This window comes from Electrophorus electricus, chromosome 21 (assembly GCF_041902795.1).
Source record: "Electrophorus electricus isolate QZ-2024a chromosome 21, ASM4190279v1, whole genome shotgun sequence".
NCBI lineage: Eukaryota > Metazoa > Chordata > Actinopteri > Gymnotiformes > Gymnotidae > Electrophorus > Electrophorus electricus.
In genome coordinates this window covers 4,219,512-4,243,048 of record NC_137517.1, presented here as the reverse complement: position 1 = coordinate 4,243,048, position 23,537 = coordinate 4,219,512, and the positions used below count along the sequence as shown (strand labels likewise).

General features: G+C 46.4%; 1 protein-coding gene across 3 annotated transcripts in view; it reads right to left on the bottom strand.

Annotated features, from left to right (window-relative positions):
* syt6a (synaptotagmin VIa) overlaps positions 1-23,537 on the bottom strand; it is a 49,219-nt gene that overhangs the window by 7,500 nt on the left and 18,182 nt on the right. For all 3 annotated transcript variants that reach the window (XM_027011993.3, XM_081704319.1, XM_081704320.1), the window contains exons 2-3: positions 3,829-4,207; positions 827-1,382 (exon numbers count right to left, since the gene is read on the bottom strand). In XM_027011993.3, coding sequence (XP_026867794.2) covers positions 827-1,382; positions 3,829-4,207 — 935 coding nt within the window. The remainder of the gene's footprint in view (positions 1-826; positions 1,383-3,828; positions 4,208-23,537) is intronic.

Sequence of the window (23,537 nt, the reverse complement as noted above, 5' to 3'; positions counted from 1 at the left end):
ACCTCCTGCCCTTCTGGCTCTGTTTGTGACTGTTTTGATCATTCATTTTACCCAGATTAATAGCTGGGTGCTTGCTTCATGTCACCTGGGCATTTCATCACTGCACTCTACAAAGACCTTAATGACTCCCCTTTCCAGGAAATCTTCTAAAAATGTCTCACAGGTCAGTAACATGTAACCTCAGCACTATGTAACCAGTGTAAGCCGTTCTAAGTGCTGAGCAATTCTCGCACTGCTATGTCAGGCCTTTAGTGTACCTAAATAACAACAGATGATGAGGGCAGAGTCCAGTCATGGCATTATTTTGAGAGATGACAAAAAGTGTTGCATAAAGATATTATACCGCTATGCCTCTACAAGTCCTCTGGCTGATATTGACGGCTCTAATAGCTCTGTTTCAGATCCGCTATTGTAAGTCAGTGTGCTTTCATACCTCAGCAAAACACATCTAGTTTGTCCAGGAGGATCAATAGAATGTTTTCTGGTCTTAGATTAAGGGGCCCTGTCTGTTCCATGAACTATGTGGCTTTCCGAATAACTGCAGTGTAAAACTATCACATGCACAAGAACCAGTGGCTTTGACTAGAACTGTTTGTTGAAGCCGTTGTACACATATAATGTTTATCACCATCAGGTGACATATTACGGAGACTGTGTTAGCCAAAGTAGATCGAAGCAGATTTTCGCAGTGCTAATTAACTTCACAGATGAGCTTCACTGATGTGGTCTGCTCTCTGCATGCTGGGGAAGACTGTCACGGCACACTCCAGACAGGAGCAGAGAGAGGCATGGGAGCCGAACGGCGTGAAACAAAAAGCTCTCTTACAGTGGTGGCGTACAGGATGTCCTTCCAGATGGATGTCTCCCGCGAGAGGTCCGACACCTCCAGCAGGTTGTCCACCACGACCTCGCCAATCATGTCGTGGCGGGAGAAGCGGTCGAAGTCGAACACGCTGAGGTGGAGCTTCCTGGCAGGCAGCTCGTCGTAGGGCACCGGGAACTGGAAGGACTCGTCGAAGGTGGGGTTGAGCGTCTTGCGGTGCACGCGCGTCTGGAACTTCTTGCGGTCGGGCAGCAGGTAAATCTTGACGTAGGGGTCGGAGCTGCCGCACAGATCCTTGGCCGGCAGGTCGAAGGCCTTCAGCACGTGGACCAGCAGCATTTCGTTCTCGTAGTCGTAGCGTAGCGAGAAGTTGATCCTGCCGCAGGTCTTGCCGCCGCCTTTGCCTGACCCCTCGCTCTCCGGCGCCGCCTGCTTGTACAGCTCGGGCTTGATGCGGCCGATGCTGGTCAGCTGCTCGTCCACGTCCACGTAGTCGTCACCCAGGTCCAGGCTGCCGACCTGCATCTGACGGGGCAGGTGGCGTTTAAAGGAACTGTGCCTGGCGTGAGAGAGAGAGAGAGAGAGAGAGAGACATAGAGAGTGAGACAGATAGGTGAGACATCCCAGAATCATCGAAGCAGTCTTGGATCTAAGGTTTAAACTGTGGCCGACAGGACAGACTTTTCAGTGATGGAGGTCTGAACCCTAATTCTGCCTCTTCCAACCTGTCCTTTTCCACTCGAAATGGAAGCGTTCCATCCTACTATGGAGGGGGCACAAGACCCGCCGTGGTGGGGAGTCTCTACAGCAATGCTGTTGAACCAGGAATGGCTTTAAGCAGTAGGAGACACTGAGGAGAAATACAACACCGTCTCACGATGTCCATGAGCTGCTGTGCAGGACGTGTAAAGTGAATGTGAAATGTAAGTGATATTTCAGGACCAGACACCCTATATTGAAGGCTGGTGTGTATTCTTTCATTTCAGAAGGGCAGAAGCAGCATGAAAGTAAATTAGGGTAAATTTAAATTTAAAAAGCACATTTGAAGTAAATTTAAACTTCAGCATGCAGATTCAACACAGCAAACGCCAATTTGAACTGTACAAATACTGGACTGTATTCACCAGTTAAAAAAATATTTTATTTTGCAAGAAACAATTGTGGATTTGTTGGTTGAATTTAGGTGGTTCAATTTCCAGAAGTGAGAGACAGACATCTCTGCACACAAGCCACATTTACAGCATTTTGAGTACTGGCCTCTAGAGCCAGACAGTCCATGTTTCCAACACTATGGAAACAAACAGATGAACTAAACAAACACAAGGCAGCCTTCAAAATGGACTTACAGTTTGCAACTGGCCTGTGAATGTTTTACAGTGCTCATTAGCTGAACTTAAATTGCACTCTTAAATTCATTTCTGCATTTTATATGTTCAGTACATCATTTGACCGTAAGACCTGAAATGATGACACAAACAAAATTCAGGCTTTTAGTCAGCAGTATTGAGATGGACATTCATGCTTCTGAAGGTTTATAGCATTAGTGTAGTATAATATTAAACTGTTCCACCTCTGAAATCGGTGTCTTTTAAAGGCAGACTGTTGCATGCCCTCAGGTGTTAAATATGTCTGTTGGCAGGTGTCCTGGAAGCCCTTAAAACACATAAAGATTTCAGAGGTGATCTATGATTCAGAGGTGATCTGGATGAACTGACTCTACGGTCTGCGTGTGTGTGTGTGTGTGTGTGTGTGTGTGTGTGTGTGTGTGTGTGTGTGTGTGTGTGTGTGTGTGTGTGTGTGTGTGTGTGTGTGTGTGTGCGTGTACCTGCAGTTTCCCTTATGGAATATCAAATTACACACATCTGTGCCCAGAGCTGGCTCAGTGTACTGCACATGTTGAATATGTATATATGAACACGGAAATTCATGAATGTAAATGCGACCCATGCCCTCAGATGTGTTTCAGCGTTGAATATGTATAAAGGGGTTTTCACACGATAGTCAACAATCTCTTGGCCCCCATTCATTACCACCGAGAGGGGGACAGATGCAGTGTGACGTGGCCAGCTCGGCAGCTGGTGCGACTAGTGCGTCTGGCCAGTAGAGGAAGCATCGTGCGTGAGTCCCGACTGCCTCGGAGTGCTGTTTTTGGTCACAGTGAGAGAACTGTGTGACAATTGACCAACCTTTTGACAAAACAGTAGCACCATTGTGAAGCTGTCCCTGACAGAACACAGCAAGGCTCGTTATCAGTTATCTGGGTTGCACCACCTTCTCTCCCTAACTCTTCATTACTAATTTGTGGATTGGCTGTTACCTATTTTCAATGTATTGTTTAAGGTGTTTGAACAAGCAATGGACACCCATTTGCTGGGCTTACGGTGTATGTGCACTAGCCCAGCATGGCTACTCCTGTTGATCTGCTCTGCTCCAGCCCCCTAGTTTGGCTTTCTCTGCCTTTGCTGACTTCTCTGTTCACTGTCTCTGTACGTCAGAATCATCAGCAAAGTGGGAAAGCGTTACCTGAACACCACTAATATCGCCTTCTCTTCCATACCGACTTAGAACTTTTGACTCAGAAGTGTAATTAGGTTTCATATAAATGTTTCAGTTGTAGTAGACTTTGTTCCCACAAATACAGCGTTTTTCCTAGATTACCGCCTCATGTTTGATGGATTTACTTGTACAAAGTCCAGCTGGGCTCAACCAATGCTCACCATCGTGCATTCCACGGTGCCTGTGATGCAGTCGACTACCGTGACAGAGCTTTGAAAATGCACCGCAAGAATTGCGTCTCTATGGTTACCATCCAAGAGAGGCAAGGGATTTTGTCATCACTTTGCCTTCCATTTGAAAAGCTTTGCCAATAGAGCACTTCTGTCCTTTCATATGCAGGCGCTAGCACGCCGAGGACATCAGTGTGTGGCCTCTCGTATGAAACCCCCTGGAAGTCTGCAGTGTTGTGCGTGATTCGGCCAGGCAGGCGAGTGGCGTGTGCGTGTTACCTGGTAGACGAGGCGGGCTCTGTGGTTTGCCTCTGCATGCGCTGCGTGCGCCGGAGGAAGTGCTCCCGCATGGACACCTGCACGTCGGCCGGGATGTCGGGCGACGTGTGGCTGATCTTCACGGCCGCCTCCAGGAAGCCCATGGGCGCCAAGGACTCCTTCAGCTTCTCCGCTGCCATGCTGACCAGTGGTGGCTGGGGACCGGGCGGGCGGGAGGGTGGATCGTCCGGGGGGCGCGCGGGGGCCGAGCCAGAGCAGGCGGCCTTGCTGTGGCGGGGCGGCCGGCACAGCTTCCAGGAGCCAAGCACGAGCAGCAGCAGGAGGGCCAGGCCGCACACCACCAGCACGCCTACGGGGAGCCCAGCGGTGACGTCTGAGCCTGGCGGAAGGGAGGGTCGTGCAATACGGATGAGCAGATGGCAGAAGCATGGAGACAGACAGAGATGGGCACATTAGGCACAGCTTCGGTCCTGTGACTCACTCAGGCATTTTTCCTACTCAACCACACAGCCACCTTCGTCGACAGTGGCGCCCGCTGGACGGTGGAGGGAATTTGGGGGTGTGCGGCGAAAAGACGACGTGACAACAACGATGCCCCTGTACGAACACCTGATCCACCACGATGTGATTAAAGTCATCGCTGACACTTCATAACCGCAGGCACAAAATCTATTTTCAGCAGAACGGTATCAGGGCAAGGTTCTGCACCGTCGGTCCGCGCACTCCATCTGCGGCGACGGGAGGCGCCTGAAACTCATTTCTTCCCTCGTTACACAGAAGACGCCAGGAAATGAACACAAGCGACACCGTAAGAGGGCGGGGCTTCCAGAACACTGACGAGCACCGTACGAACGTTCAATTCGATTTTAGAGGAGGAGGAGTGCGGTGGGATGCTTCACCAGCGTGAGCCGTGAGCCCCTGCTGCACCTACACAGAACAATCTCGGGGTGGGGTAACTGCTTTGTTCCCCTCACTAAGACATGCTAAGACTGAATTTGTTTCCACTGATGTCAGCCAGGGTCCCCGGGAGGAGGCCCCAGGGACGGCTGCAGTTTACCAGGGCCAAATCGAATTCGAGGCTTTTAAAAAGCGTGCTAATTTGCGTCTTTTAAAGCTTTTTCAAAAGATAATGTTTTGATAATCATTATTTTAAAAAAATTATCAAATAAAAATAGGAGGTCTTGAATTCTTCTTTGCTTTTAAGCTATATATAAAAAGCAAGTTGTTTTTAAGACATGCAGACTGAACACAAGCAAAGAGAGGTAACTTACTACATTCAAAAGTACAGTTACTCCACAGTGTCTTTAGAGCTCCATAGTGTTCCAAAGTTGTAAAGTTACTAAAAAAAAATGTTTTTCTTGTCGGTAAGAATCTCTGAATGGTGGCTCAGTGCTCAAGGTACACGAAGGTTGCCAGTTCAAGCCCCAATGTTGCCATGTTGCCAATGTTGGGCTGTTGGGACTGGCCCACTGACAGGACAGACTGGCCCACTGAGAGGATGGACTGGGCCCTACACAGGATGGACTGGCCCAATATTAGGATGGACTGGCCCACTGACAGGATGGACTGGTCCACTGACAGGACAGACTGGCCCATACACAGGATGGACTGGCCCACTGACAGAATGGACTATCCCCTAGACAGGACGGACTGGCCCCTAGACAGGACGGACTGGCCCACTGACAGGACAGACTGGTCCCTACACAGGATGGACTGGCCCACTGACAGAATGGACTAGCCCCTAGACAGGACGGACTGGCCCCTACACAGGATGGACTGACCCACTGACAGGACACACTAGTCCCTAATCAGGATGGACTAGCCCCTAGACAGGATGGACTGGCCCCTACACAGTATGGACTGACCCACTGACAGGACACACTAGTCCCTAATCAGGATGGACTAGCCCCTAGACAGGATGGACTGGCCCCTACACAGTATGGACTGGCCCCTACACAGGACTGACTGGCCCACTGACAGGATGGACTGGCCCCTAGACAGGATGGACTGGCCCCTAGACAAGATGGACTGGCCCACTGACAGGACAGACTGGCCCCTATACAGGATGGACTGAACCCTAGACAAGACGGACTGGCCCACTGACAGGACGGACTGACCCCTACACAGGATGCTCTGACCTCTAGACAAGACGGACTGGCCCACTGACAGAACAGACTGGCCCCTACACAGGAGAGATGCTAAAAACAGACAATGAGCAGTAGCCTCAAAAATGACCATAGAACTCAATTTAAACCTTTCCGCCCCAGTTTGAAGTAAAACTCCTCTCTGCACAAATCTTATATGTTGACAGAGCTGTCATCATGAAATAACTTATAGCTATGTAGCTGAATGTCCTGCTGCAGTCAACACAAAATCTGCACCACTGAACAATCCATTCTGTGCTTTCCACCTTGATAAATTTGTGTCTGGCCAAAGGATAGTTCATCATTTCCAATTTTCGATTTGCGAGGAATATGAATAACACAATGTCAAGGAAGAGTGACGCTTTTCTGAGGAAGCAAAGGCCATCCAACACTTTAGTATTGATGTGTTCGCACTATATTTCCCACTGACCTTTATTTTCTCTACTAGTTATTATGAATTTTTTATTATCCTATTATTAGGATAGTGTTTGAGTGTTTGGGGGTGTTTGGGGGTAGAAAATAGATTACCATGTAAATCGGATGGCATTAAAAAGCGTTGTGTATAGAGTTGTGGACATGCCCTCTGATATATTCCAGTCAGTCTACCATTCTCGGTGCATAGAAACAAACAGGGCAGAACATGTGACAACATTGTCCCCTGAAAGATTTCCAGAATTTACCAGTGAAGCACCGGAGCAGTGGAGCAGAGTGAACACGGCGCCACCCTCCACCCATGGAGAGATGGGTAATGAACCGCGGCAGGGCGGGTCCGATCATGGTGCCAGTGGGAGACAGCACCCGCGCCGTGTTTTAGCGCTCAGGTAATGAGCCTCCCCCTCCCTAGTTGCTTTGCGATGGCGGTCGATCCACGGGGAGTTTATCTCAGGACACGGGGACTGTGATCATCGGGGACTGAGAGCTTTGATTGTTCCCACTGGTATTAATGCTTTCTAGGGAAAGAGAGGGTAATACGGAGACGCTGGTAAGCTTGCAGCCATTCGGACTGCAAGCCGGTGAAGAAACTCAAGAAACTTCATATTACAGCATGTCTCATGTAGGCATGTCTCTTTTATCTGTGCCTGTGTTCTTAAGTGTTTCATTAGTGCCAAGCAGTGATCAGAGAACGTGACATATGACGTATATCACCTTAGGAGATTCATGTAGACTATGACTGTAATTTAATAAACTAAACGTATACAAACAAGTAATCAACACCTTTAATAAAGATACTTATTAAGCACCGATACTTCTATGACAGTAAGTCTGAACAATGCCATCCATTAGGTGTCCTTCCTAAATGCCCACTCATCTGGTTTTAAAGTTTAAACATTAAAATAGAAAATAAAGATGGAGACTTCAGAATTAGTAGAAAAGAATAGCTGGTCCTGTCATTTATTGCAGTTTAACGTTAACAAGCATAATCGAGGCACCCTCCAGAGAATGTCGCAGATAAATGCCACATTTTTATACATTTTTCAGAATTGATTATGTATTCACCCCGCCTCCTTTTACATATTTTACATATCTTTTACATATATACATACTTTCTGCACCATTACAGCCAAACCATATATTAGTCAATATATGCAAACTGATATGCAACCACACCAGTTGGAACCCGTTACCACCACATTCCAGGAGAAGGCTTCTCTTGGCCTCATCCTAAAGAAGATTGTTTTTCTATACAGTCCTGAGCCTGGTGGAGAGATGATATATCTTACACTGAGGTCTGCTGAAGCCTACCCAGGATCCTTTGCAAAAACCGCCCTGTACACAAATCATTGTACACAGAATCTCTGTACTCCCTTATGTTTTATGTTATTAATATGTCTAATTCAAAGTTAAACCTCCCTGTATACACTTTTTATTACCTCATAGGCTTTCAAGATATCATAAATATTAATGTTCAAATGAGAAGTTGTCATGTTTCCACCCACTGTTTAATTAATGTGTATGGAAGTACACATAGCCACAACCGCTTTATTAGGGCTTAGAGACCAGAACTACCCACGGCCTTGTTATTATTCTAAGTGATATTTCATTGTTCAGAAAAGCTGTTCTACTATTTATTTATGGTTTGTGTTCAGTGGACTAGAAACAACCACTTGCAGACCTGTTTTTTTTAAATACTTTTTGACACATTTGTGTAATTCTGCAAAACTCACTAGCAGCATTAAGAAAGCAACAAAACACAAGAAAAAAAAGGTCACTGGAATCTCCTGGAAGTAACAGCTACACCCAACACTTCTGGGATTCCCAGGTCAGTTGTAGTGTTAACCTTCACTGTAAAACAAATGGGATCAAATGGAATAGAAAAATGCTGAAAGAAGATTTTTACAGAGGAAAGCACAGCGAGTGCTGTTAGCTCTGCCGGAGGGGCCGACGGCACCTTGGACCAGAGAGACTGATGGGCCAGCACCTCGTGTTACTGTCATTACTGTCTTAAGTGAACAAAAACATAGTTACAGAAGCATATTTTCACCCACAGTGATTGACATAGACTACATGAGGTTCCCTGAATGCCTATTTGTTCCATCAGGATCGTCGAGTTCAGACGTCTTAATCTCTGCACTTTGGAGGTACTTTAGAGCAGAAGAAAGGCAGGCAGTGATAATTTAACCCCACCCCCAGCCACTTGTGCAGGATTTGCACACATTGGGCCCTGTGAGCCATTTCGGATGGCTCGCAAATTTAATTACACTTTGTTTTGGAGCCCAGTCGGAGAGCAAACGGTGGCCCGAGGGGCTCTCTCTCTCCAAGTGTCGCCAAACATAACCTGGTTTCCATGGCAACGTGGCCGTTAAGACGCGACGTGCGCCCTGTCCACCCGCACGCTGGCGAATAAGCTCACCTTCAGTAAAAGGCTTGTTGCAGACCGGACCCACTGCAGTTCGCAGTGCTAAAGCGACAGGGCCAGTTCCACGATAATAAACAAACTCCCCATGAGTCGTAATTAAAGGCAGGAGCCCATCAAGGAAGCAAAAAACCAAATTTGTTCAGAGATGTCCATTATTTTCATAATGGGCCAGGGCATTAAGATGCCTGGCATGCAGTATTCGCCTTTTCCAATTTTATGCACACGCATGGATATACACACGTATACACACCTACACACACACACACACACACATGCACACAAACACACACACAAAGGGTAATGCTGGATGGCATTTTGTAACCCCATATTTATGTGATATTTACACAAGACAATAGGACTCACAGTGGCCAAGAATGGCATTACAGAGGTTGTTATTACAGAGGATGGCATTACAGAGGATGGCATTACAGAGGTTGTTATTACAGAGGATGGCATTACAGAGGATGGCATTACAGAGGTTGTTATTACAGAGGATGTTATTACAGAGGAAGGCATTACAGATGGCATTACAGACACTGCTGTGCTGGTTTGTTGTCTAATCATACTTCTCTAAATCTCTATTACAATACACACTTTTCTTTCAACTAATTGAAAGGACTAGGGGGTAAATGCCCTTTTTGTATTCAAATATTTTTAAAACACGTGGAAATGAACCACAAAACTGCAGTTATAAACATGAACCGCAAAACTGCTTCGATGCGAGCAACAAAAATTTCCAGAGCCTGAAGGAACGTCCAGTTCCGGAATTGGCTTTAGTCTCCGGAAACACTCCCGTCATTATATACACACACAGGGCTTCAGAGGTGACCTGCAATCTGCCTGAATGTACACGCCATAATCGTGCATGGCACTCATCCGGAACAGCAGTCTCACGAGTAATAATTTAATCCATGGCTGAGAAGAATGAATCAGGGGAACAGATCAGTGGTGGAGATCTGAGGGGAGTGGGCATATGAGGGATTTGGGATGAAGTCATGGGTCATTAGTGCTTCCGGTTGATGGCACCACAGCACCCATCTCCGAGAGAAACCCTGGGCACCACAGAGTACGAACGATCTGGCACTGTGAGGAACTCTCTATGTCCACACCTGGGCAATAATAAAAAAAAAAAATTGTATTGCTATATTTTATAGCTTTGTTTTCTCAAATCCTCCCAAAAACCCCTGTATCCCAGAAGGTTACACAGGCTCCTAAGATGACCGGTATGGCCCTCAGACCCAGGGGCTGAGCAGGAACATCATGTGGTGCCTCAGCTGAAGGGGGAAGACAGATCTGGACAAAGCTCGGAGCATATTTGCATGCTGCGAACGGCTGCGAAACTCGAAGTGGTCATGCCGTGGGCGATAAGACTGTCATCTGACACGTGCCGGGGCTGTCCCAGACTAGGGCCAAAGACTTTGAAACGGCATTTAGTCCCCAGCGTGTGGCTTTGGCTCAATCGTATCAGTGCTATCGAGACCGAGACACATGCTTCTGTCACTTTTTAGAAATGTCGCAAGTGCAGGGCAAAGACTGACACACGTACAAACGTATCAGCGCAAATCCGGCTGACATTTTCCAAAGAAGACAACAACAGCACACGGCGCCATCAACCCAGCTGACACGTTCAGTAATACGGCAAAACTAACAAAGCCTGTCATAACACTCTGAATTATTGTCCGTCGTGAAAAAGATTTATGAAATGCATGAGAAATTACATGCCTCTCCTCATTATCCTCCCAGAGGAGACAGTCATACAGCACAGCACTAATCGTCGTCAGTGAAGATACCACCACGTCTTCTACTTGTGTTCACACTTTTGGAAAATACCTGCATATCATTGTTGCCAACTTGGCAAACCACATGACAGCCTTCAACTAATGTTAAAAGTTGAGCAGTTTCCTCAGTCACTGAAAAGTAAGAACCACTAAGGAAGAGCTCTGTCTTTTTAATGTTGTAATACTTTAATAACCACTGTACTGAAGGCCAATGCGCTTTAGTTGCCATCTGTGGGAATTCTGATTGGCTCCATTTTTAAATTATTCATTATTTTTTAATTATTCATCTTTTAAGATTCCAGATTATAAAAATTGCTGATGTTTCAAAAGCAAGCAAACAAATAAAAAAATTCTGTCCCCTTAAGTTTACCTTTAACACCAGAACATTGAATAGATGGAAACAATGTATATTTGTGCACATTATGCAGTAGGCCATGATTTACATGAAGCATACAAAAAGGGCACTTGAAAATATTGAAATATTGTTTTGGTGTCTGAATTCAATTCAAGTAATTGGTAACAGAGCCACTATTAAATTTGTAAATCCAGCATTAAGTACGAGGAGACACTTTAACGCTAATCTACATTCATGTTGTATTTAATATTAACCAAAAGAAAGGAAGATGGGTAAACGTTAATGAACCTTCTCATGGCCAAAGCTAAACAAAGCGTGAACACTGCGGCAGTTAACTAGAGTCATAGTGTTACACCCACTGGGTTATGCCTGTTTTGCCTCAGAACATGGAGAAGAAACCGTGTACTGGGAGACATCAATACGTATGCATCAAAACCCACAAATTTGCAGTTGAGATTTTACCAAGTCCATGCACGCTGTACCTTTTAACTTAAACGAGACATGACCCAGCAGTTTTTCTGCCGGTCGTTTTTTCTTTCGGCATGATTAATTTCGGATTAATGCAGAGTTTAATCTTAATTAACGAATTTGCTATCAGGTGTCGCGCCGTAATCCCGAATCCGAACAAACGTGATCATGTTTTGCTCGAGCGCAGGTGCTCTGTCAATAGTCATTGTCATATGCAAAAGGCCACGCAGCCCAGGCTCACGGGGTCATTAAATCCATGTCACGCCGCTTTTGTCTCGTCTCAGATAACCTTTCAATCCAGCACATAAAACAAGAGATAAGTGAAACATCTCACAGTTGGGTTTCCAAAACGGGACTGTCATGAGCTGATTGCAGGCTGGAGCCTCAGACGTCCTCCATTTGTCATGGCTTAGCAAGCGATAGCCTCGAGCACTCACTCTTTGTTATCTGTTGCCGGATTTGTAAACTCTTGTTAAAATGATTTTCTGTGGTGGATTGCATATTACATATTGCATATTACATATCGCATATTACAATTTGCACCATGTGTACGTAAGCCTTCAGCACACTTTCTGTTAGCCACAGATGAACAAAACGACGAATGTTCTGGGTCATCAAACAACCGCAAAAAAACTGCTGCAGAAGTAGGAAAACAACGCCAAAGAGGCTTCGCATGAAATGCTACAAAATGCGGGATACACTCGTTTCTCAAGGAATAATGTATGCACGGAATCCAAGGAGGCTGCTGAATAACTTATATAGGATTCAAGGAACAGGGTAACCTGTAAGCTTCTTTGAGCAGTTTCTAGAAAGTGCAAATGTCGACTCTCAGGCAAGACTGCAAATTCGATGAACTGTTTAGTGAGGAAAGTGTTACAGCCTGGCTGAGTTCTTCAGGCTCTGCGTTCTTTATTGTACACCGGCTTATCGCACGCTCAGACTTCAGTGTCTCTGGGTGTGCGCTGTGCTCTGTGTTGCCTTTACTATCACACTGAGGGAATGGTCATGCTAATTATGTTTAGGCAATTAAAAATACTTTTCTGCTTTAACCTGCGTCTCCTTAATGATAAGTTAATTTAAAAGTAATTGAATGTAAATTGTAATGTTTTATAAAGATTAGTACTTTTAATTACGCTCCCAATTACATTATAAACAAATAAGGTAACTGGCAATGAAACGGTTTTTCAGACGACCCCTCCCATAGTTAAAAGCAAAGAGATAAAAGAGGTTTGACTTAATGCATCATGGACAGAAAATTTTAATTTGCAGTTTGAAGATACATTTTCACACATTTCGACCGGCATACTGATGATGATGATGATTATTATTATTATTATTATTATTATTATTGATTGGAACACTTCCCTCTAGTAGTTCTCACTGCTGTAAGCTCTGTCTTGCCTTTAACCGCCGTCTCTCACGGCCTTCGCAGGCTACAGATGCGCACCGATGCGCAAGTCTCCATGCGATCGATCGGGCTTTAGCGCCCACCCTGAACTATATTACGTAGACCTCATGGCTGCAAGGTGTTACAATTGATGCCTATCGATAAGGCCATTTCTCACACCTGCTTGCCATTAGTATGAACGTAAAGTGCACCTCAGGTGTCAATCTGGAGCGTTTTCTCGGAGCCGGCGGGGCTACTTCGAGAGGGCGGGGCGATTGACGGCTCAGGGTGGCAGGGCTCCTCCAGGGCTCCAAAGGTGTGAGGGCGAAAGCTATTGGTGGTTTAAAAAAAAGAGCGACGCCAATGGCAGATTACAACACGTTTTGCCATTTCACTGGCTAGGTATATTGAGGTGGCTGAAGTACAGAGACAGTAAATGTTTGCATTTTGAGAATCTGTGAACATGTCATATTTTGCAGGGTATTGGTGTATGTGTGGATTATATAATTTGATGTGGGTGCCCTGCAGGGACATGGTCACCATGGTCACCAAGGTCACCACCTATATCCCCACACTGGAGACCTGCCGACTGATCTCATTCCTTCACTGAAACAAATAAACTGAACACTACACATAATAATGCAAAGTACAGTGTTCAGTTCATGTAAATGCAAAATACAGGGTTAACTGGAATGACAAAGTGGTTATAGAAACAAACCGCAAACATATTTACACAGGTCATGAATAATAACTATTCCTTCTTTCTAGTTTTTTTTTTATAGCATTTTTAAACACACGGTCTATCATTAAATTTGGCCATTCCAGTGAGTTTTATGATGTAATTATACGCCTCTGTGTCTGAACCTATTCTGGAGTGCCAAATAAACTGAGGAGACAGAGAATTGGAGTTTCTGCCCATCCACACCGGGCACCACAGCAGCTACAGTTGCTGCATGGCGACCCTTCACCCCCACCTCCCGGTGGATCCCGGGGCTACGATGTGAAGGTTCCTTACATGCCTCTCGTTAACTGGAGGCTGGCGACAGACAGGGGAAGCCCATTTAGCGGCTCCCGTCGGCTGGGCTTTGGAAACGAGCGAGGGGGAGTGCAGGAGAATTCCTACACAAAACGGGGAAGAAAAGCGTCAAGTCGTCTCCTGCTCTGATATTTTTATGGGTGTCTCTATCTGAAAAAGCATCATAAAACCTTTCTGGAAATGCATATTAAGTCTTTTCAACATTTTACTTTATGTTTTTATTGATGGTTTAAATGGTTATCCTCTGATCGTCGCTGCAAAATTGGCCTGTTGTGAGTTAATCGCTAATCTTCAGTGCATGCAGGACGGACACTGGGAAAACATGTCAAGAACAGGCACCTAACTGAAAACCTAACTGAAAAGAGTAATTCTTTAACTTTAATTCTTTAATACCTTAGTGGATTACTGACACGTGTCTACTTTATTCGATGGTTTGGCTCTGATGACATTTAATGAAGTACAACCGGAAACCTGTGTAACAGGCCATTAGTTTAACCTCAAAGATAAAATAGCCCTTAGGTATTCAGAACATTTCTGCTCAGAGCGCAGGGAGCTCAGATTTAAGTGCACTCCAGGTAATTTCGCTGGCTAAACGTGGCTTAATTATTTCCAGAAAACGTGTAAATATTATTTATAAAGCAAGCAACCTTCCTGTCTATATTTCTGACATTATTCGTGGCCAGCCTGATGGTATGTGTGGAATAAGGTTTTGTTTTAAATACAGCTTACTGCATTCAAGCATGTTTGATTGTTTCCAGTATCTTTTGTTCCTGCTCTACACTTAATAAATGGGTAAACAATTTTACAGAACATTTCAGTTTTATTTTATTTGTATTGCGTTTGTTGTTTTTTTATTTACAACAAACAGAAACCCATCTCCCTCTGGGCTAGATAGTGGGGTTTCCATATGAAAATGTGAAAAGTCAGATAGCGAAGCCCTCAGATCATACAGACAAGCAGAATGCCATTTGTATCGAACACTATGATTGTATCAAACCTATGCAACTGCTGTGGACAACCCTGAGAGAATTCAAGCAGTGGAAGAAAAACATCTTTTGAGGCCACAGCTGCAGTTGATGTCCAGTGTGGGCTTTTGTTGTTTCTTGATAAGATTCAACAAAAAAATATTTGGAATTCTGCATCGTCACTCCAGCTGGAAAGGACCTCCAGCCTAGAGGACTAAGTTCCCGTCATAGTGCGTGGATCGATATACAGTCCCACGGTCAGCAAGGAATGGAAATGAGGTAGCTATCAAAACAAGTCAACTGACAGCTGCAGGATCGCAAGATTGTGTTCAAAAGTTGGTGAAAAAAGTGAGAAATGGAGAAAGAGAGGTGAGGAAAAAGAAAATAAACTGATTGTAAGAGACTGCAACTTTATTACTGGCGTCGTGAAATATATCTGGAATGTAGACGAAAACAATTCTCGACATGAAACGAACCGCATTTGCTAAATCTGCATTTCCCCCAAGACAACAATGTTCATTTGAACTTGATGTTTATCTTCCTTTCCCGCTTTCCGGCACTCGGCATAGCGGAGGCTGCCGAGGGTGTCGCGTGCAGCGGCATCTCCGCCCTCTACCCCCCCGCTGTCAGCCCTGTCGGTTCCCGTACGTCAAGCTGATGAGTACTCATCGACGTGTCACTGAAGGCAGCCACCCCTCACCCCGTAACCCCCCTCGCAAGGTCACATGCGTCAGAGATTGCAAACGTAGCGTGGAAAAAGCCTTTCCACCCACTGCCCTGCCAGCTGCAACCCCACATCCCGCATGCCCCCCTCCCCTGCAGCGAGCAGCGTCCTCCCCGGCCCGACGTGTTGCCGTGACCGCAACATCGCGCCACATTAGCAGTGGCAAGGAGCAGGGGCAGCAAACTAAGACGACATGCTCTGGTGGTTCGCTAGCAGCATTTAAACTCTGGGCGGGGGAACCTCTCTGAAAAGCTGTTGCGGAAAACTGAAGGCCTACAAGGCAGAGCAACATTATGGCCATGCCGGGCCCACGGATGCCTCGATCCGTTAAATATTGATCAATCGCTATCGATCAGAGATGCAGCGGGGCATTTGTGAAGGCATTGTGTCTTCACTGCCGCACACCAGTGGAGGGCACAGTGCAGCTAATTCCGCATGCCTAAATTATTGATCGTCACCTTAAGCCCTGATTTTTGCTGCAATAGGCAGAGCCAATGAATGCTTTGTCACAATGTACACACGACCTCCTCCGAAGCCACATATCAGGGGTTCTGGCTTGGAGGACGTGCCGCTCTGGCTGCACCAAAAATGCAACCATGAATAAGGTGACAGACAGATTTCCTGACCAAACTTCAACTTCTTGTCCCTGCACGTGCTAATAAGCACAGTCTTAGAAAGCAAGTCCCTTTCGCAGGCCGCAATCGATTCTGGCAACAGTGCTGTCAAAGAAGTGCTATATGTTTTATAGCCGTGAATCAGTGCGGTGTACTAACAGGACGCCGGGGGCTTCGCAGCCATGCCGAAGGCACATCTCTGCCTAGCTACGGCTTTGTGGTGAGCAGTCCAAATACCCCAGCCCCCACGCGGCACGCACCGAATCATGGTTTGGGAGTTTCCCGCACACACTCAGCTTGGCTGACATTTATCGAGGGCCCCTCCTCCTTGACCGCACGCCGCCCGCCGAAGAGAAGGCCACGTAGCCTTGCTCTGGTTCCACTAGCCGTCTCCTTCTTATTCAAACACACGAATGGAGAGAGAGAGAGAGTGCGAGGGAGAGAAGCAGAAGATGCAAGAGCCAGACAGCAGACACATTTTTGCGTTGTTTCAGCAATTCCAAGTTGAAACATTAATTTGAGCTGAAAACATATAGTATGGCGTAGCACGCTGAAGTGTGCCTCGTTCCCTTCTTTCCGTGCGGAGGAACAGATGGAGTGAGAGGCAAAAGTAGAGACAGCAAGAGAGAAAGATGAAAGAGTAAGAGAAGGTGGGCGGCTGGGGTAAAGGTGACCAACAGGGAGCAACAGAGGACGACAGAGTGACCTCTCAGCCAACCCGATCATCCCCATCGTGCCAGTGGTTGGGGTAGTCTGCCAGGCAGGTCCTCCGCTGGGGCACAGGAAACCTACTCACAGAGAAACGGCACCGCGCCCCAGTCCCACCCCGTACTTTATAGACCCGCAGCGCATACCTGCCTGCACTGGATCAGTGCTGTAGTATCTCCCCCCACACCCAACCAGCGGTGAACACCAGTGCCCATGCATTTTTCAGGAGCATTGATCAATGGTGGTGTTTTACGTTTGGGCAGGGCGGAGCAGGCCCCAGCCGGGTCTGATCTCTTGGGTGGGCGGAGGTGGGGTGGGGTGGAACGGCCTTGAAGGCGGGGTGGGGCGTTGCGGCTCGGGTGGAGGGGGAGACGGCGTGCTCACCTGTTCACCCCTGCATCGAACCCGCCCTGCACCGCACACCACAGTGAGCGACGAGTGATACAGCAAGAAAGATGAGCTCGCATTGCCTGAGGACAGGTGCTTCAGACACACACGCGCACACACACGCGCACACACACGCGCACACACACACACATACACACACACACACTCTATACACAGTTCATTTTTCTCTCCAGTAAGTGTGCGCCACTCATTGTATGCATAATCTGCACACTAAAGTACAGGATCAATTAATGTAAATTTACCTACTCGGGAGAATCAATTAGAGTGATGGATTAAACGATAAAAAAGGAAAGAAAAGTGCACACACACACTCACACACACACACACACACACACACACACACACACACACACACACACACACACATACACACACACAGAGAGACAGGACTCCAAAAGTGTGGGAGCATCAAGCTTTGATTAAAAATTTACAAAGTCCCTTCAAAGGGCAGGGGAAGAAAACATTAGGCTGTAAATGAGTGGCGTAATCCTCACTGGATGAGTGTGGAGTGCCCGCCTTCAGCCCGACAGATGGATCGCTGGATCAATCCCAGAAAGCAAAGAACCCTGAGCTGAGCAGGCAGTGGTCACAGCCCCGCTTTGATGTAACACACGCGCGCACACACACGGACACCCACATATGTAAATCTGGGCACCTGCACGCGTGCACCCACACTCACACGTGTACACCCACAAAAGTGATCACGCACACGAACGAAGGCTTTAATTAGGGAGAAATTCAAAGTAGCGATTCAGGCAGCGTTGCCTCTCGGTACTCTGTTACTCCGAGCAGCAGGTCCATCCTGTCTGCCGCTGTTTCTCAAGCTGCACCTGCAGCACGTCTCCCGCCAGCCAAACCGTGGCATGGACGACCGGGGGCAAAAAAATACTGCAACGAATCCGCAAGCTGTCCAGACACTTTCCTGCTGGCGCTACGCAAATAAGGCATGCCGGTCTGTACTTACCAGCACTTGTCTTCTGTTTCTTCCACACTTTTTTACTCCTCTGTCTGTCTTTCTCCTGTTCTCTGTTTCTTTGTTTCGCTCTCTCTCTCTCTCTCTCTCTCTCTCTCTCTCTCTCTCGCTCTCTCTCGCTCTCTCGTTGCGATGCTCACCCTCGCCACTACTTAAACGGAATGAGCATGCCGTCGGTTCCAGGACCCTGTTTCTATGGCAGTGAGAGGCAGCCAGTCAGCAAGATCCAGCACGCGTCTGGGGGCTGATCCCCAGCGCACCACACGCACTTACACGCGCTCTGCAAATAACACCCCCCCCTCCCATAATCCCCATAGTGTTACCCCCCCCTCCCACACACACACACACACACACACACACACACGCAACTCAGACCTGTTACACACCAGGCTAACAAAACAGCAGCAACAACAGAAAAAGGCAGGCGAGCAAGGAAAAAAAATCTGAAGAAGAAGAAAATCTGAATAAGTTTGCATATACACATTAAACGAAACCTCCTCATGAATATCAAACGTGCTCGTGAAAAGACGCAAGGGGCCGGCGGACACTAAAAGGGGGCCAGGGCTCACACACACACACACACACACACACACACACACACACACACACACACAGGGTGTGTGTGTGTGTGTGGGTTTACTGAGAGAGTGAATGAGACGTGGCAAATGTCACAGCAGATGAAAGGGAGAGACGTTGCTGGGAGCTGCATGTGCTCCCACTGGCTTTGTGCTCCTGCGGACTGGTTAAAGATGCGCCGCCGCATGCGGCAGCGCGCGCACGTGTGTGTGTGTGTGCGCGTGTGAGAATGTGTGTGTACGTACGCGCATGCACGTGAGAATGGCTCCTCGGAAGACCGCTCACTCACCACAAAGGTTTAATAGCCCGCACTGTGTGTTCCGAATCAGTCCACAGAGTTTGTGCGGGGGTCAGAGCTTATTCCCACCCTGTCTTCTGAGACACACACACACACACACACACACACACTGCCACCACTCCGTCCAGCACATTCACTGGAGAGCATGACCAGAAGGCTACTCTTCTCCCCTCTCTTTCCCTCGCTCCATCCGTTATCAGTCTTGCCAGGGGTGTCCGTCCCGCTCCTCGCACTGGAACCGTGTGGGCAAACACTGTGGAGCTTTGTACAGCGCTGCATGCCAGCCCCCGGTGGTTTCCACAGCATGCCGGAATAAAATTGCTTCTCCTCTAATAATAGAGGTAGGCAATTACTAAATCGATCGGTTTTCCTATCTAGCAATACTGGGCTTCCCTTTTGAAGGAAAGAAGGATCAGAGCTACTCCAAAAATGCTTGCTCGAAAAATAGGCTATCACTTCTTCCATTCTTATTTTTAAGAATCATTTTTATCCTTTATGCCTGAACAAGATGTATGGATGTCATGCAGCTATTTATTCTGTTCACTGGAGCAGGACTCCTAACACTGCAGCACTGTCCTGTATTTATTCTGTTCACCGGAACAGGACTCCTAACACTGCAGCACTGTCCTGTATTTATTCTGTTCACCGGAGCAGGACTCCTAACACTGCAGCACTGTCCTGTATTTATTCTGTTCACCGGAGCAGGACTCCTAACACTGCAGCACTGTCCTGTATTTATTCTGTTCACTGGAGCAGGACTCCTAACACTGCAGCACTGTCCTGTATTTATTCTGTTCACTGGGGCAGGACTCCTAACACTGCAGCACTGTCCTGTATTTATTCTGTTCACTGGGGCAGGACTCCTAACACTGCAGCACTGTCCTGTATTTATTCTGTTCACGGGGGCAGGACTCCTAACACTGCAGCATTGTCCTGTATTTATTCTGCTCACGGGGGCAGGACTCCTAACACTGCAGCACTGTCCTGTATTTATTCTGTTCACGGGGGCAGGACTCCTAACACTGCAGCATTGTCCTGTATTTATTCTGCTCACTGGAGCAGGACTCCTAACACTGCAGCACTGTCCTGTACCAACTTTCACTTTGCATGTGCAACTTCTTTTACCAGAACAATCTTTTCCTTACCTAAATTCAAAGGAGTTCATGTCTGAATTGTGTACTCGTTTCTATCAAAATACATGACAGCTGTGGCTACTGGAGAGGCAAAATCCAGTGGACAGGTAGACAGTGGACACGTAGACAGAGGACAGGTAGACAGAGGACAGGTAGACAGTGGACACGTAGACAGAGGACACATAGACAGAGGACAGGTAGACAGAGGACAGGTAGACAGAGGACACGTAGACAGAGGACAGGTAGACAGTGGACAGGTAAACAGAGGACATGTAGACAGAGGACATGTAGACAGTGGACAGGTAGACAGTGGACAGGTAGACAGAGGACATGTAGACAGAGGACAGGTAGACAGTGTACAGGTAGACAGAGGACACGTAGACAGTGGACAGGTAGACAGTGGACAGGTAAACAGAGGACATGTAGACAGTGGACAGGTAGACAGAGGACAGGTAGACAGAGGACACGTAGACAGTGGACAGGTAGACAGTGGACAGGTAGACAGAGGACAGGTAGACAGTGTACAGGTAGACAGAGGACACGTAGACAGTGGACAGGTAGACAGTGGACAGGTAGACAGAGGACATGTAGACAGAGGACAGGTAGACAGTGGACAGGTAAACAGAGGACATGTAGACAGAGGACATGTAGACAGTGGACAGGTAGACAGTGGACAGGTAGACAGAGGACATGTAGACAGAGGACAGGTAGACAGTGTACAGGTAGACAGAGGACACGTAGACAGTGGACAGGTAGACAGTGGACAGGTAAACAGAGGACATGTAGACAGAGGACATGTAGACAGTGGACAGGTAGACAGTGGACAGGTAGACAGAGGACACGTAGACAGTGGACAGGTAGACAGAGGACACGTAGACAGTGGACAGGTAGACAGTGGACAGGTAGACAGAGGACATGTAGACAGAGGACAGGTAGACAGTGGACAGGTAAACAGAGGACATGTAGACAGAGGACATGTAGACAGTGGACAGGTAGACAGTGGACAGGTAGACAGAGGACATGTAGACAGAGGACAGGTAGACAGTGTACAGGTAGACAGAGGACACGTAGACAGTGGACAGGTAGACAGTGGACAGGTAAACAGAGGACATGTAGACAGAGGACATGTAGACAGTGGACAGGTAGACAGTGGACAGGTAGACAGAGGACACGTAGACAGTGGACAGGTAGACAGTGGACAGGTAGACAGAGGACATGTAGACAGAGGACAGGTAGACAGTGTACAGGTAGACAGAGGACACGTAGACAGTGGACAGGTAGACAGTGGACAGGTAAACAGAGGACATGTAGACAGAGGACATGTAGACAGTGGACAGGTAGGTACTACGAGGACAGAAATTTGTCATTGCTTGCATATAGAATTCGCCCGTTGATATAAAAATTCTATAACATTTTCTCCTGATGTTCTGTTATGCTTGATTATTTTCACATGCATTTATCTTTTTGCCTACCACCATCTCTCCCTCTTTGGAACAGCAGTAAGACTTCATTAGCGGTGTTAGTGGCAATATATACCCCATGAATCAATGGGGGTCTCGCCCTGGAGGGAGAGCACGTACTAAATGACACACGTATGGAACAACAATGATAACAAAGAAGGAAGGAAATAATAATAATAGATTTATAACTGAGCAATAGTGCAAAACAAAAAAACAGACAAACCAAAAGAAATATACCCACATTAGAGTATTAAATTATATATTTATATATATGCAAGTTCAAGTTCGGTTTATTTGTCACATACCGAACTTGAACTTGAGTATATATAAATATATAATTTAATACTCTAATGTGGGTATATATACAATAAAGATCAATGTATATACAATAAAGATCAATGCCTTATAGATTTGACTGTGCACATGGGTGGGTGTGTGTGTGTGTGCGTGTGTGTGTGTGTGTGTGTGTGTGTGTGTGTGTGTGTGTGTGTGTGTGTGTGTGTGTGTGTGTGTGTGTGTGTGTGTGTATTTTAGCATGTATAGGTTAGAGCGTTCATGTAGAGGCCTTGGTTGAGTTTTGTGGTCATTCGTTTGAAATCGGTGGCTGGTGGAATAGTGTTGTGCAGATTGCTGGAAGCTTTTCCATTTATATGAAAGTCTGTAAGAGGTTTTTTCCAGGGATAGATACTAATATTTTTCTATATTATCCAGTTCATCAGAATTATTTTCTTGGCGATGGATAGCACAATGAACACTTTAAGATGTGCTGTGTTTGATACCTTAGATCACAGCGTACTATTGGATAGGCTAGAAACACCCACTGGCGCGAGAGGAGAAGCATTCTCTTGGTTTAATCCTGTTTGACAGATCGGTATCTGTATGTCCTTGCACAAAATCAATGCTCTGAGCTTGCAAAAGTAAAATATGGCGTTCCACAAGGTTCTTGTGTTTTGTTCCCTTCCATCGTTTCATTTTGTCCTCACATTGATGTACACCTGTCTCTTGTTTCTAGTTCAGGCATTTAGACCCTGCTGTGTGCCTTGGTCTTGACTGTTCATTGTTTGTTTGTTGGTTGGTTTCATTGTTTCATGGTGTGAATTGATGGTTGTTTCTTTGCACTCTGTGTCTTCGTGTTTATCTTAGCCTTTGTGTTTCCTAGCCCTGAGTGTTCCCTAGCCTTGGTTCCTAGCCTGCTTCCCTAGTTAGCCTTCGTGTGTTTTTGTTTTGTAATGTTTCCCAGTACTCTCCATGTCGGCTCTGTGACCCTGGACTGCCTAAATGACCCTGATTTTGGATTTGCCCCTTTTAAAATCTCGCTCCTCTCAGCACACACACAGTGCGGGCTATTAACATTACAATAGGCACAATTGTTCATAAGAACTTCCATTCTTACGTGGACGATATTCAAATATATCTGCTAATCCTGATTATTAGAACTGAGGACTGTGTAAATTAAATAAAAAACTGGATGACATCCAACTTACTCCTTCTGAATTCTGATAAGCCTGTAGTGATATTGCTTGGACCCAAGCCTGAAAGAGGGAAATTGTCCAACATTCTACTAAATCTTAATGGCTTTTCAGTTCACCCAAAACTAATGTAAAAAACGTAGGTGCTATTTTTGACTGATCTCTCAGGTGGCACACATATATGTAATGTTACTAAAACTGCCTTTTCCCATTTACATAGTTATGCTAAACTGAGATATATGCTTTCTTCATCAGATGCAGAGAAATTGGTCCACGAGTAACTGAAACTCTAGTACTTACTGTTTGGTAGTGTTTGCTATTGCACTTATTGTTGTCTGACATAGAGCTTATGCTTA